Source organism: Garra rufa, chromosome 11 (assembly GCF_049309525.1).
Source record: "Garra rufa chromosome 11, GarRuf1.0, whole genome shotgun sequence".
Taxonomy (NCBI): Eukaryota; Metazoa; Chordata; class Actinopteri; order Cypriniformes; family Cyprinidae; genus Garra; species Garra rufa.
In genome coordinates, this window is record NC_133371.1 from 25,337,778 (window position 1) to 25,354,063 (window position 16,286).

At 36.5% G+C, this 16,286-nt stretch overlaps 1 protein-coding gene across 1 annotated transcript in view; it reads right to left on the reverse strand.

Annotated features, from left to right (window-relative positions):
• Positions 1-15,985, reverse strand: part of cd82b (CD82 molecule b) — a 41,717-nt gene extending 25,732 nt beyond the window's left edge. Inside the window, exons 1-2 of the mRNA XM_073850374.1 lie at positions 15,860-15,985; positions 821-893 (exon numbers count right to left, since the gene is read on the reverse strand). Coding sequence (XP_073706475.1) covers positions 821-883 — 63 coding nt within the window. The 5' untranslated portion in view covers positions 884-893; positions 15,860-15,985. The remainder of the gene's footprint in view (positions 1-820; positions 894-15,859) is intronic.
• Between the last annotated feature and the right edge of the window lie 301 nt (positions 15,986-16,286).

The window sequence follows — 16,286 nt, forward strand, 5'->3', positions numbered from 1 at the left end:
TGATATTTTTTAGAAGTTAAAAGTTAAGAAAAAAGGAATTAGCTTGTAGTCGATATATATTTAGGGCTATAGGCTAATCTTTTTCTTAACTTTTATTACACTGTAGATCAAATTAAAATAATTCTTGATCATATTTAACATCGGAGAATCACTGACATCATTTGAGTACTTCGAAAACGAAACTATTTAAATCTGTATAAAGGAAAGACAAAATAAATCACAACAAGAACAATCTGTATTTTTCTTGTAATCAAGAACATTTCTTTTGACAAAATGACCTAATTAATGCCGAATGATGTTTGACAGTGAACGCATCTCCACCGCATAGCCGCATATAATCGCTGCTGTCAGTCGCAAATATTAAACATGCGGGTCAGGAAGCGGGTCGGGTACAATATTTACTTTTTTTTTTTTTTTGCGGTCCAAGTTTGGGGCGGGTTATTTGAAAACGTCGGTCGGGTTCGGGTTGTTTATACATTGACCTGCGCATCACTGAAATCTACATCATATTACTGGGGATTTTGACCAAAAGTATTTGAACAGTAAGATTTATGTTTTTAAAGAAGTCTCTTCTGCTCACCAAGCCTGCATTTATTTCATCCAATGTACAGCAAAAACAGTACAATTTTGAAATGTTTTACTACTTAAAATAACTGTTTTCTACAGATTTGTACTTCGTAACCTTGCTTTCAACCTGTGTTAGCTCATAGTAACCCTGAAGACCAGTGCTATTGACAGAGCCACATGGCTAATGCTCTGAACTCATAGGCAGTGTTCCTGCTGAGACTCAGAATAAAGGTGTAGGAGTGTGTAAACTTACAAAGAAGAGGAGGTTGAACAAGAACAGGAAGTACTTGGTGGCGGCAATGCATCCTTTCCCCATGACTGCTGCTCTGTAAAAGAGAGGAAATCTCATCAAAACTCTGAAGGACATGAAGGAGGACACTAATGCTGATAGAGACAACTCCTAATTGGCACAGAGCAAGTCAAGTTGTGGACATGACAACAATAATTAAAGAGTTTCACTCTGCACATTGTTAAAAACAGTCTGCAGGTGATGATGTGTAAGTTCTCGCTGAAATAAAGTGGAAAAAACAGTTCCATAAATCACAGCTGTGATCTAGTTTTGACTAGGTATTCTGGCCTGGTTGATTACTTTCAGTTCCATTACTGAATGGTATTAATTTGTAAAAAGAATTTTTAGAGTTTCCAGTTAAGTTCCAGTGTAATGTAATTTTTTTTTAATCATGTAGAAGACTGTACTGTCACTTTTGATCAAAATAATACATCATTCCTATTTCCTAAATAGAAGTATTAATAAAAAAAATTAAAAGAAAAAAGAAAAAAAATCACACTGACTGCACATTTTAAACAGTATATCCTCACCCTGAGCAATGCGTAACAAACTTTAGCAGTGTTTACTTGTTTGTGTCAAAAGGAAGACACGTGTCAGAGAATCATGCAATCATGTATAATTAATACTGGTGTGCCAGCTCAAAGCAAATATGTTCATTATAACTTATGAGTCATTTTGGCAGTTGGTCTCTCCTCATTAAGCATTTTGTAACACGTCAACATTATCTGCATATTCTATTCATTGTATTCATTTGTGGTTCATTACACAGGGACATTTTGAAATGAGATACATTATGAAGTCAGAGCTTTAAAAATGTCTTTCTGGTAAAACTCCCTGAAGAAATTACTCAATTATCTTCTCCTCTGCTGAGCATCCTACACTCCCTGAGCATGATACATAATACAAACTCATCAGAAGACTTTCTTTTCTGAAAAATAGATCTCATGAGGGTAACTCAGTAATATCAGTAGTTTTCCAAAAAAAAAAAGGGCGTTGTCAAAAATAGGCTTAACTTCTGAAATGGAGGATAAAAAAAATTGTAATTCTATTGCAATTCATCATTAGCCTGGCTAACGCCAGACCACGTTATGACTTCGTCATGATTCGTGGTCTGGGAACCACATGTTCATTTTCTCGTATTTAAGGCGTGGTTTACGAATGCCCAGAGCCGTTTATTGGGCGCTAGGCTACGAATGTCTATCAAATGCGCCTGTGTGTAGCTCATAGCCAATCGTTTCAATCATACCGGATGACGTATACAGAGCGATGGTTTAACGCCAAAAGTTGCTCTTTTTTCAAAATAAACTTGCGTTCTAAACTACTTAGAACACTATCTAAGGGGCCGTTCACATGTCGCGTCTTTTGCGCGCTAAAGTTTGTTATTTCAAATGTAGACGCGCGGTATGCGCGCGCATAATGGAAGCGACGCGGTTGCGATGCGCTCGCGTTTTCCATGCGCAAGCTACAGAGTGGTTTAGAAAGGAGAAAACGACGCGCCTTTTTAGGCGTGACATGTGAACGGCTGCATCGAATGATAACTTGCTGCCATGCTGGATCCATAGTTATAAACAAACTGCTTCGGTGAGTCGCGACCATAGACTGTAAAAAAAGATGGACAACGCGTTTCCGCTTCTTTCCACTATAGAAAAGTGAAGCCAAAACAGCTCAATATGGCCGCTACCATCTTGGGGGAAGTTACGTCATTTGGAGCCAGAGCATGCGCAGTAGAGGTTTGTTTGGAGCCAGAGCATGCGCACTAGTGTCGTGAGGCGGAGCCGCGGTGTCAAAGTCCCGCCCAAACTCCCGCAGACCCAATCGCACGATCACAATCATGACAACACACCCCGTTTTTATAGCATCAAATAACTACTTAAATGCAAACTTATTAGAAAAACGAACACCTGAACATGAATCAGCATTATAAGAACTACCTCACACGATGGAAATCACCTTTGGAAAAAAATTATTTGCCGTGTAATTTGATTATTTAGTTTGGCTCACGTCCCATTAGATTACATGGAGAGGGCGGGGTTTATGACCTATACTGCAGCCAGCCACCGGGAGGCGATTGAAAACTTTTGGCTTCACTTTTCAGGACACCTACGGCACGCTTGGTCGCGACGCATAGAAGGTGTCATCGTCTTGCTGCTCTCTCCCCGTTCTGTGATTGGTTCCCTATCTGAGGTGAAAATTTGGTCCATGGTTTCCATGCTACCTTCCAGCGTGAATAAAATCGCGCTGCGCGGAAGGCAGCATGGGGACACCCAGGCTAATTCATCATAATATTAATACATTTCAAAGTTTGATTCTAAACACATTTTTGCTTACAATAAACAATTTTAGTATGGTGGTAGGTTGACACTTAAAGGGGTCATGACATGAGGAATCAAATTAGCCTTTATCTTTTGGCATATAATAGGTCTTTAAAGTTAAAGTTAAATGTCCTTAAAGTTTAATAGCTTAAAATGTCCTCCACATTATAAACAAAGCATTTATTTAATCAAGCTCCAAAAATGACTCGTTTGTGATGTCACAGCGGCATAAACATTTGCATAAACACTGCCTCCAGAGCAAGGCATCGACAAATAGTCTTCTCAACATAGGCCCTGCCCGCTCATCTGTATTTGTTGCCCACCCGAATATTTGTTGAAAGATGAAGCGGTACTAGATTTGACTGCAGCTGCATCACAAACTATAAGTAAATGCTTTTAATAATGCCCTGTCTGGAAATTACCTTTTTTTTTATCTTGTTGTCCAAACACTCACATACAATAGTGAGAGAGGTTGATACGGTTTCCTATGCAATGATGTTAGCCAATAATAACAGTGGCCGATTACTGAGAAGCCTTAAAGGACCTGCCCCTTAAAATAGGTTTTATACAAAGGGTCAGAATGAGGGCTGAAAATAATAATTTTTCCACATGTGAAAATAAAAATTAACACAAGTAAACCTTAAGAGAAATTTTAAAATAAAAGAAATCCATGTCATGAATCCTTTAATGTCCAATCATGCAAAAAGAAAATCCTGAAGCAATACATCCCAGAAATCTTGACTTTTGCTCTTAAAATATTGTCACTCTTTAAGATTAGTCCACCTTCAGAATAAAAATTTATAATAATATTGATCATTTACTCAGTCCATGTCATCCAAGATGTTCATGTCTGTCAAAAAGAAATAAAGGTTTTTGAGGAAAACATTTCAGGATTTTGATGGGAACGAACAGGTTGAAGGTCCAAACTGCAATTTCAAAGGGCTCTACATGATCCCTTCAGAGGAATGAGCATCTTATCTTGCGAAATGATTAAAATGCTCTAAAATAAAAAAAAAGTTAAATTTATATACTTTAACCACAAATGCTCGTCTTGCACTAGCTCTGTGATGACTAGCTATGACTTACATAATTACGTTGGAAAGGTCATGCGTGGTTAGTTCTTCGGTTCAAAAAAGTAGGGTAGGGCAAAAAGTTCCATCTCATTTTCTCCTCCAACTTCTAAATCGTCCGACATTGTTGTTTACCTTTTAAGGGCGTTTGACTTTCTTTGCACGCTCGCCTTGTAAACTGGGTTAGAAGAACTTCCGACGCGTTTACCTTTTCAACATGATTGCATAATGCCTTAAGTTGAGCTAGTGCAAGACGCGCATTTGTGGTTAAAAATATATATAAATGTATTCATTTTTTAGTAAATGACCCATCATTTTGCTAGATAAGGCCCTTATTCCCCATCTGGGATCACGTAGAGCGCTTTGAAGCTGCATTGAAACTGCAATTTGGACCTTCGACCCCTTGATCCCCATTAAAGTCCACTAAATGGAGAAAAATCCTGGAATGTTTTCTTCAGAAACCTTCATTTCTTTTTGACTGAAGAAAGAAAGACATGAACATCTTGGATGACACAAGAGTGAGTAAATTATCAGGAAATTTTTATTCTGGAAGTGAACTAATCCTTTAAAAGCCTCTATGAACTTCTAATGAAGCCACTGGGAATTAAGTGTAAGATTTCTGTAAGGGGGGATTCAAAATGTAACCATGAGAGCATGACTCTTGCATTTCTCACTTAGACTGTTTCTTCTTCTCACATACACACACACACACACACACACACACACACACACACTCCAGTCTGGTGTAATAAGCAATATATCAGGATATGAAGCCAGGGAGTCACAGAGCCAAGCTTACTTGGCGTCATCTCTTTAAAGTACTCCAGGGAGCTATATACCAGACTCTGGACTTTTCTGTGCTGAATGCAGTCTTTTACTGTATTTTATTCATTGACAAAGGCTATTTCAGAGAAATAACAACACAGCTAAATGTATTTCCCCTCTTTCCACTGGTAAGCATGTTCACAGTCGTGACAAAAATACTGAGCTACACAGGTTTGGACTTTTCTTATTCTTCAACATTCAGCAGTTTGGCCTGAAAAAACAATCATAAATATGGAAGGGGAAGTACAAAGGCAGTAAATGCAAGTTTCATCAGGTGTCAGAGAATTTGGGCTTTCTATTCAGCAGTTTCATGATTGACATCCACAAAGCATACTGCAGCAGGCTTTCAAACCCTCAGCCACAAATAGAAATAGAGAAATACAACGTCATTTAAACAGCCAAAATACATGAACAAACAAACACTTTGGCTTGTGTGTGTGAATGTGTTTATGGTGAAGTGTAAGTAGTTGTGCCATGTGGAAACTGTGGTAATGTCTCTGTTCTTTACTAATCTACGGTCGCTGTCGGCTGTACTGTAACTCAGCTGTGCAGATGTCACCCATTCTCTGGTCAATCACAACATCCCCTCCATAATACAATGATGACATGCTGCCCCAATCCACACAATAGACAAGAGCTGTCCTATCCTAGGCTTTTTAGCACAACACAAAGCATCTGAACACACCCAAGCAAACTCTACACTGCTGATGTTAGATACTTATAGATCACATGACCAGAAATTTAATCCAGGATAATCACTACAGACAAATAACTTCCCCCAGCAACTGTTCTTTGACTATTATCTGTTTGACAAAGAACTTCACAGTGCTTCAGCACATGCATGCTTTTTAAACATGTATTGGTGTTAAATATACACACAAAGGAGTAAACTGTCTTACGTTATGTTGTCAATCAATGCATCTGTACAGTACTGTTACATTTTTAACAGTCAGAGCTGAAATTTATATTCAAACTTTTCAACTCAGTGTCCTTATATGCTTTTTCTATGTACTTATGAAGAAAAATAAATGTAAATTTGGACTTTTTGCATGTCAGTCAACAAATAAATATATGTATATTTTTTATTAATTTATTTATTATGTTATTCTTTTATTTACTTATTGCTAAGGAACTAGATATGACTTCAATATATATATATATCTATTTAACTATATTATATAATCATTTATATTTATTATTAAATAAACAAATAAATAAACATAAAACCAAAAATATATACTTTAAATGTATTTAATGTTTTTTTTTCATTTATTCACAAATGTGTCAAATGGAAAATAGAGTTTTGAAAATGATTGCATGAATGACTGATTGAATGAATGCAAAACATAAAACAAAACAAAAAATCTATACTTTTAAATGTATTCAATACTTATATTGCGCATATATATATGCAAAAATGGCAAAATGAAAGTAAATTAATAAAACAAAAAATATATATACTTTTAAATGTCTTTAACAATGTATATTTCCCCCACAAATGTGAATAGGATTTTTCAAATAAATAAATACACAAATAACAAATGGAAATAAATAAATTTTATATATGTCTTTAATAATGTTTTTTTTAATCACAAATGTGGCAAATGGAAAATATGATTTAATAAAAGAACCAAAAAAATGAAAATATAAAACAAAAAAGATATACTTTTAAATGTTTTCAATAATGTATGATTTTCCTTTTGCCAGATTTAAAATTGTCATTCAATTAAACAAAAATTTAAATAGCATACATTATGGGGACTTAAGTGTGACACACTCACAGTACTTCATAATACTTCATAAAATAATTCAAAAAGTTACACATTGAAGACAAAATAACTATAAAGTACACTATATTTGTTTCTTCAATTATGGTGTGAACACTGTTAATGCAAGTTACTGTTACTGCAGTATGCAAAATCTCTTAGCATGTCATTTTTATTTTTTTGGCATTTTTAATACAGACAACATAGCAGACAGGAAATTACGGGGGGATGGGTACACAACAAGTTTGTCTCCAGTGTGGGAGCCACTGATTTACATGTCTGGAACGTGCTCAACAGAGAACAGATTAAAAAGAGGTGCAGCAAAATTATTAATGCCGTCTTCAGGGAAAGGAGGCGGCAGAACCTTTAATGAACCATCATTAGGTAAAAAACGTTATCATATACTATTTTGGGTGAACGCCAAGAGCACGCCTAGAACACAACTAAAGGATTTGAAAATCTTATTCTCGTCTTCTTTCCTTACATTCTTCAAGTTCAAATGTCAACCAGTTCAAACATTACTAAGTACAGCTTCTTGAGTTTGCTAGTAATTTAGACTGATTCCAAAGACCCAAATTATGGGCCAAGTAATAACTCACCGCTTCTGGGTCTCACAAGACACTATTTTTGCATAACCCTATGATTTCCCCCCAGCCAACATCTTTCATACTCTCAGGGCATTCCTATGGCAACCATAATTGAGGCAGCGTGAATGCTCCACTTAAAGGGGGAAACTGTCTCACGCCCCAGTTACCCATGAGTCTCCCCTCTCACCCCTCCACCAAGAGGAAGGTCAAGCTAGGGCTGCACGATAGATCGTTTCAGCATTGTCATCGCAATGTCACATCGTGGCAGTCACGATGCAGGGCAAAAAAAATGTATGTGTGTCTGATTTAAAAATGTACTTTCTGTATTTCTAAACTTTCTATTCACGGATCTATATTTGTCTAAAATAAAGTAATTAACTCATGTTTAAAGGTTCTTTAAAAACTACAATGCACACGTTGCTTCACCTACTTCATGCATGCAGTCTCTGCGTGCGCATGGCGAAATGAGCGCGGGACGGGAGAAAAGCGCCGTAATGGAAGATTTGGTCGCAAAAAGAAACGCAACGTCGGTCATATGGAAGTATTTTGGATACAAAAAGGATGCTGCTGACCAAAAACAGGTGCTTTGTCGGGAGTGCCTGGCAGTTGTTGCCAAAACTCGCGGAAACACTACGAATTTAAGGGACCGTTCACATGTCGCGCCTAAAACGCGTGGAAAACGCTAGGCGTGCCGCTTTCTCCTTCTTTCCAAAGCGCTCTGTAACTTGAGTAACTTGCTAAGCAACCATGACCCGCGCTCTCCTAAAGACGCGGAAGTTTCAGTAAAGATAAATAAACAAAGATAAATGGATTTCCAAAACTAAAAATTGGTTGCAGTAGCTCTGCTGCTAAAAAAATGTTTTCCCTGTAACAGCTATGATCAGCTGTTCCTCCATCTTGGCTAAGCTTTTAATGTTTTTCGTGAAAGGAAGAAGCTGATTTCCCTTTCATCAGGGTAAAAGCAACATTCATTATTAATTTCATATTAGAGCCTTGATTTGCCTGAATTGACAGTGAATAAGGTGAGTCAAACTGTTTATGAAACTACCCAAAATGAGCTTTAAAAAGTATTTTATTTCAGGGTTTTGATTATACTGTACTTTTACATTTTTTTATTCTTTGAAAATGCTTACAAAATTACCCCAATTATTCTTGAATTATTATTTGATTTTTAAGCAGTTTAAAACAACCTGATGAACATAAATGAATTTGTACACATCGCAATATATATCGCAAGAAAAAAAATATATTGCAATGTAATTTTTTCCCAATATCGTGCAGCCCTAGGTCGAGCTATAGCTAAATGAGAGCCGGGTCTTCAACCGCCACATCACAAGCATTACAATCACAGGGGGAAACAATTATCTACCACACCATCAACTCAATTTTCCGTACTTTGTCAACACGTGTTTGTTAGCCTCCATCATTCTCTACAAAATTAAAAACCTCTCACCATTTAAGGGGATTGGAGAGCATGTTAAAAGTTTCTGCCCTATATAGTACTTTGTATTGCTGCATTTGTAAGATTTTAAAAGGATAGTTCACCTAAAAATGAAATTTGTTTCATTGATTACTCACCCTCATGTCGTTCCAAAACTGTAAGACCTGTAATACTGTAATACCAAATTAAGATATTTTTAATGAAAGCCCTGCATAGACAACAACACAACGGTCATGTTCAAGACCCAGAAAGGTAGTAAGGACATCATTGAAATGAGTCATTGAGTCCATGTGGTTCAAGTTTAAAAATTGACACGGAACAGAAGAATTTGTTAAATACAATTATTTTTGTTTTCTTTGTGAGTATCTTGTAGCTTCATAAAATTAAGGTTGAACCACTGATGTCACATGGATAATTTAATCGATGTCCTAACTACCTTTCTGGGTCTTGAACGTGTTAGTTGTGTTGTTGTCTATGCAGAGTCTGAAAGCCTACCCAATCTCACAGAGTAGGGGTACTCGGACTTGTACTCGGACTCGAGTCCGGTCTCGAGTTAAATTTCTAGCGGACTTGGACTTGTCATGGACTCGGATGCATTTTGACTCGGACTTGACTTGGACTCAAGCTTTTCGGACTCGGGAATAATTGCCGAGTCCAGCCGAGTCCAGGGACAGTTGACGGAAATTTTACTGACTCGATGCATTATTACGAAAGTGACATTCAGTATTCGCACGTGTTTAAAAGTCTTGCCAGAACTTGAAAGCCTGCTGGTTTCTTTGCATACACAAACACTCAAAGTGTGCTCACCGAAAACGCCTCTCAATCAGCGTGCAAATGCTGAATTAAGTTTTCTTTTGCATGGTATTGCTACACACTTACACGAAAAGTTATGTCAAAATGCACCATCATTAATTGGACATCAATGCATCGTCACGAGCCGCAGGTTTTAATTTGGATTTGTCTGTGCATGTTTTTTTTTTTTTACTTTCAAAATTTTGGAACTCATTCACTGCCATTATATGACAAACAGACTGCAACAGTTTGAGTTAAAAATCTTCATTTGTGTTCTACTGAAGAAACAAAGTCACCTACATCTTGGATGCCCTGGGGGTAAGCAGATAAACATCAAATTTTCATTTTTGGGTGAACTATCCCTTTAAGTGACAAAAGCCATCTAAAGAATCACACACAACCTCTGCCAGATATAAATACTCTCCTCATGTGTGTCAAGGGTTTTGATCAGACTTTCAACTAGGCTGCAGACCACAAGAGAAACAAATATGAAAACCAATTTGTGCAGTAATGAAATGGAAGTAGTGACAAATCTGTTCTTGCGTAATGCGATGTACATCCGAGTGTAACAATTAATATAATTTCTAGGGATGCACCGATCCGAATCGGCCGATCATGCTTGCGCGTTTTGTCAGTAAAGCCGGTTCTGTAATCAGCGGTAAATGCCATCAGGTGCGTGATTTCACGTTGAGCCGTATATACTACACACAGCCGTTGTTTACCGATGAGCTGCGCAAATCAATGTTCATTATCAGTGTGAATGTGCGCAGCTCGTCAGTGAACAACGGCTGTGTGTAGTATATACGGCTCAACGTGAGATCACGCACCTGATGGCATTTACCGCTGATTACAGAACCGGCTTTACTGACAAAACGTGCAAGTGATCGGCCGATACGGATCGGTGCATCCCTAATAATTTCTGCTCACCTTCAGTAAAAACTGACTCCCAAATTCTTTTAAAATTGTGCATGAGATTCGTGACAAATAGATGCATGTGTCATTCTGTGTTGGTTAGGACCTTATGATTTTCACAATGTGGAAAACGTGAACAGAATCGCGGAATCCAATCATAAAAAAGGAATTAATTGTATAACATGAAATATCACGGAATTTGACAAAATTGGATGAATAAATCAAATAGGTCAGTAAATCAAAACGTGATAAAGACTAGTACCTGTGAACATTAAGCCATAATTATTACAATTTAAATATGAATCCTGCATGTTCTGCATGTCTCTGTGTGAATAAATGGTGCAGATGCAGTTTAGTTTACTACACACATACTGAAGCGTGCAGCGCTCAATATACGAGTATATGAACACATAAACATAACCTCTAGAACTGCTCTGAGAGCATTTTACCATTTCTTTTGAGAAAAACTATGGTCACATCTTATACAAACAGAAACTTTACATGAACCTGTAGTGATAGCACTAATATGACTACCTCTACTACTACTAATACAATTATTATTGAAATATTATTTAAGGAATATTTACCAGAAAAAAATATTTACCATAATTTATTTACCAGAAAATTTTAAACACAGCACAGTATTTCTGGAAACATATAAAAACTAAATAATAATATATATATTTTTTATATTAAAAAAATCTATTCATTAAAGATGATTTTAATTTTAATTTTGATTTTGATTTAAAATGGAATCCAGAAAATTTATGGAAATCACAGAATTTGGTCAAAATAAAACTGAATTTGAGAAGAAAAAAAAAGTATTTCATAGAGCTTTAAAAAATCTAATTAGTTAAAATTGTAATAAATTGCTGTTAAAAGAGTTCCATGATTTCAATCATGTTTTTTGACTATTTTTTTATTTTATTTAACCATTAAAACAGTGCAGAAAAATTAAAAAGGAAAAAAACGGAATCCTGAAAAAATTAAAACAGAAAAAAAGTCGAGAAAGCAGTGGTATCTATTCATTTTGCTGTCTTCTCATACACAGTTGTCACTCTGATGGCGCAAACGTGGGCTCACAGAGATAAAGGTGCAAAAGCTGTCATTGGGGCAGTACCAGGGCCTGAATTTCATTTTGGAAAATGGGGGGGAAATCCCTCTTTAGGTGACTCTTATGGGGGGATTTTTTTAATTTGAAGGAGTTTTTGAACTACAATCATCAAACCTAAATGTTTCGTCACACAATGTATTTAAGTTTTACAATTTATAACATTTGCGGGAATATTTGCAAAAACGTCAGTGTGTGTGACAGAGGAATTCCTGGCACTGTTTTGACTCCTTTACATATTTTATAAGCTTTTTTCGAGTTAAAAATACCACCTCATGTGCACTGATTTAGCCCCACACACAGTAGTTTTATTTGTTTGGTAAGTTTGCATTATACATGTCATAAAAACTGTCCAATCAAGGGCCATTTGCATATACTTAGCCAGACTGTGTCCTAAGAACTAGTCTGACCAACTAGCAGTTACCCAAGGAGTATTGAGTCTTATTTGTTCAGTAAGTTATGTAACTGGCTCATAAAAGCTAGGACCAGTCCTAAGGACGGAGAGAGAGAGAGAGAGAGATAGAGAGAGAGAGAGAGAGAGAGAGAGAGAGAGAGAGAGAGAGAGAGAGAGAGAGAGAGAGAGAGAAAAGAACTATGACTAACTTGAAACTTGTACTTGTATAAGCATTTATGCAACTAAACACAGGTTGTGGCCATATGTGTCCCTGTGCTTTTTCTTTTGTATTGTTAGGTTTGGTGTTATAATAAATGGCATGAAAAATGCCTCAATCTATAATTTTCTTTTTTGGTCTGGAACAAAAGAACTATGAAAACCAAACTACAAGTTTAAACACACCTTAACTGATTGAAGAAGTCCTACATACACTATCAGTCAAAAGTTTTTGAACAGTAAGATGTTTGATGTTTTTTTTAAGAAGTCTCTTCTGCTCACCAAGCCTACATTTATTTGTTCCAAAGTACAGCAGAAACAGTAACATTTTGAATATATATAATATATATTTATATTTTTTAAATGCTTGGAAAAGTTGATAATTATAATTATAAGGCATTAAATGAAGTGTGTACTAATATATGCAAGCTAAGTTATGACTGGTTTACTATAGTTTGCAACAAGGAACGTTGATGCACATGAAATCTTTTTTTAGAAAGCCCCCAAACCTAAATTTCCCTTATGAAAAAGAGCTGCCTATTAAGTTTCTCCTACAGGCAGAAGTCTTGGCAAAGCAGCTCTTGAACACACCGTAGCATCCCATTTTTAGCTGGCTCCTACAGCAGGAGTTTTCCAGCTTGGAAAAGTCAAAGTAAAAGAAAAGGAACATCTGTATCCTTGCCCTCTTTCTCTCTCTTTTTCTCTGAGGGCTCATTCCAGTCAGAGACACGTCCTGGGAGGTCTGCCAGCCCTTAACCTTTTATGGACCTGAAGACGCATCCACTGCTCAGCCCAAACTCAGTTCTGACCTATTTCCACATCTGTGCTTTCATTACAGACAGCTGTCGCAGTCCTGACAGCAGACCAGTGACCCTAATATCCTAGAATGGCTTTATTAAATGGCGTTAATGTTTTTCCGTTCAGTAGAACTGTGGCGAAGCAATAAATGGAATAGAATCTTGCTGAACAGGTTTTCTAATGTCAATATGTTTATAGCGGCTTACTTGTATAATAACACATCCTGTTTAATGGCACACACATTTAACTCTATCATCTCCTTAAGTATTGAGATTTGTCACAGCTAGGGCTAAAGGTCTGTTGAGAGTTGGGAAGTCAAAATTACTATGTGAGGTGCATTCAAATCACTTTAGAGGAAGATACCTTTTCTACCAAAAATTCTGCATGGTTTAAAACTGCTACAGACTCTGCTCAGAGCTTGTGTTTTTGTTCAATTTATGTTTGGTAAATTGAATTAATATACACTGTAATCATAGAACACTACTGTATTTTATAGATGCAACTTACGGCGAAGGACTTAGTGAGCAGGAAAAGGTGCAATATTTTGACAAACTAAAGTTAACAGGTGGTAAAGATACACAAGCAATATTAATTAAGATATTAGCCTAATATTTCACCTACCTAATCGAAAATTATAAGAACAAACACAAATGTTGGCAGTCTATAGTACTCCAAATGTTTTTCCTGGTCTGACCGATTAGTACAACCCAAAACATGACAAAAATAGACCATTTTCAACAGCAATAATCAGCAAAATATGTGGTTTTCATTCGGTTCAGTTGCATTGTTTACATTCAGTGCCACCAATATGGCCAACTGATGACAACTCTTAAAAACTCTCCATACAACGCTGGCCAAATGCTCGCGTTTTGAGTATATTTCTGGCTTTGAGTTCAAATATCTGAGCCATTAAACAAAGTGTGTTATTATTAAGGCAATTTTAAATAAACATTGGTTTCGAAGATTGTGCTTAGCAAGATTCTCTTTTTTTTTTTTTTTTGTGAAAAGACAAACTAATGATATTTGATCTATATATTATTATCTCAGGAGTGTTTCCTCCAAGTAGCCAAGGCAGGCAGTTACAGCAGGAGCCTGCGTCTATTTCACATCCCCTGAGCCCATTGAGTTTTAACAGACCCCCTAAAACCTGCGGTGGTTTGTTGGGGGGTAATTGAGAATGAATGGGGGAAAGCAGGGTTGCCAGGTTTTCACAACAAAACCCACCCAATTGCTACTCAAAACTAGCCTAACAGCATTTTGAGGGGGTTCCCCCATTACAAATTGCATTCAGCAAGGTAAAATACACGTTTTTTGGTGGGTTTCCCCTGGCAAAGTTCGCATTGCAGGGGATAAATATCACTTTATTAGGGTCGCTTCAACCCGCAGACATGAAAAACAACCTGTGGTAAATTCTGCGAAAAATGCTTCCATCGACGATATGATTGGATATAACTGGTTATGTTCGGCTGTGATTTGTTCATGTGATAAATCACAGCTCTTGTGTTCATGAGCATTCATGAATCAGTCTGAACAAAAAATATAATGGTGTTAATAGGAAAACTCATTTTAAAAAGTAAACCAACAACTCACACACTTAGATATAGTAACTTTGTTACATCAAAAGAAGACTTAAAATGGCCTGAAAACATGATCTGTGGGAGTTTTTAATATTAACCAGCTTGGTGAAATTTAAAGTAAATCTGTCTGACCAATATTCATTGAGCTTTGATGACTGATGATCCAAAACTTTCCAAAATAGTTCAAAGGTAACAGCTAAATAGTTCACAAATAAACAATATTGTTTCATTGGTTACAGTCTTGAGTCATTATTTTGGAATAAATGTAAACTTCTTAAGAACACTTGATGAGATTCATACTTGGCTTTAATAAATATAATACTGATTATATGTGACACTGGATCACAAAACCAGTCTTGTAAAAATACATCGTATGGGTCAAACTTTTCGATTTTATACTTTCATTAGGATATAAGTAAAGATCATGTTTCATGAAGATATTTTGTAAATTCCGTACCATAAATATATCAAAACTTAATTTTTGATTGGTAATGTCAACTTTAAAAGCGATTTTCTTAAATATTTAGATTTTTTTGCACCCTCAGATTATAGATTTTCAAATAGTTGTATCTCGGACAAATATTGTCATATCCTAATAAACCATACATCAATAGTCAGCTTATTTATTCAGCTTTCAGAACCAATGTAAAAATTCACTCATAGGTGTTCCAGGACCGTGTGAACATATAAAGCTAATACAACGGGTTGTGCTTACACACCAATGCTTTTTAAAACCAACAAGGCTGTCTCACTGTTGCAACGTAGACAACTTGTTGATCCTCATGTGTTTCAGAGTTTCTGAAGAAACCAAATCACCATCAAAACTGCTGCAAAACTGGCGAAACCAGCTGCAATTCATTGACATGCGTGTGAACGAAGAGAATGTGCGTGTTAAGTCGCGTCAAATTCAGCTGTTTGCGATTGTTCACAGGAACGCAGTGAAAACGGTACAAGCTGCCAGTGCCACATCAGCGAACATTTAAAGCCATATACAAAGAACAAAACACTTCAAAATAGAGCAGAACTAGTTTACAACAGTCTGAAAACGCGAATAAGGTAAACAAAAAAAAAATTGCTTCTCAGGACCTCATTTACTAATAAGTTTATATTAACTTATAAACACTACTTCAGGGCTAGCAGCAAGTTAAATCACGTTTAATACTTATATACTAACATTTTTAGACCAACTGAGAAACATTTACCTCTTTTGTGTCAAGTCTCAAGGAGGATCCGTTGAGCAGCTGTCAGTAAGTTCGTTGTCGCGCTACTTGAGAGTGAACAAAAAGACTAGAGCAGCAGCATGTGAAAAACCACTTTTTTAACCCTTTACCGCCCTTGCCTGGCTGAACACACTGGTTGCTATGGTGACCACAGTTTCCGCCAAAGTCAGAGCTCTGCCATAACCGCTAGTTATTGTCCCGACTGTAAAGTCATAATTTATACACTGAAAGGATATCCTTCGAATATTGTTTTCAGGATGGTTCTGTCGGTTTTATTGCATACTTTATGACAGAGATGGAAAACATGTTTCCTCCCTTTTTATAGTTTTAACTGGTATTTCCGAAGAAACTCATTCCACCACATCCTAAACCATGGAGGCTATTGGGTTTTGGGTTTCACAGCTTTGTG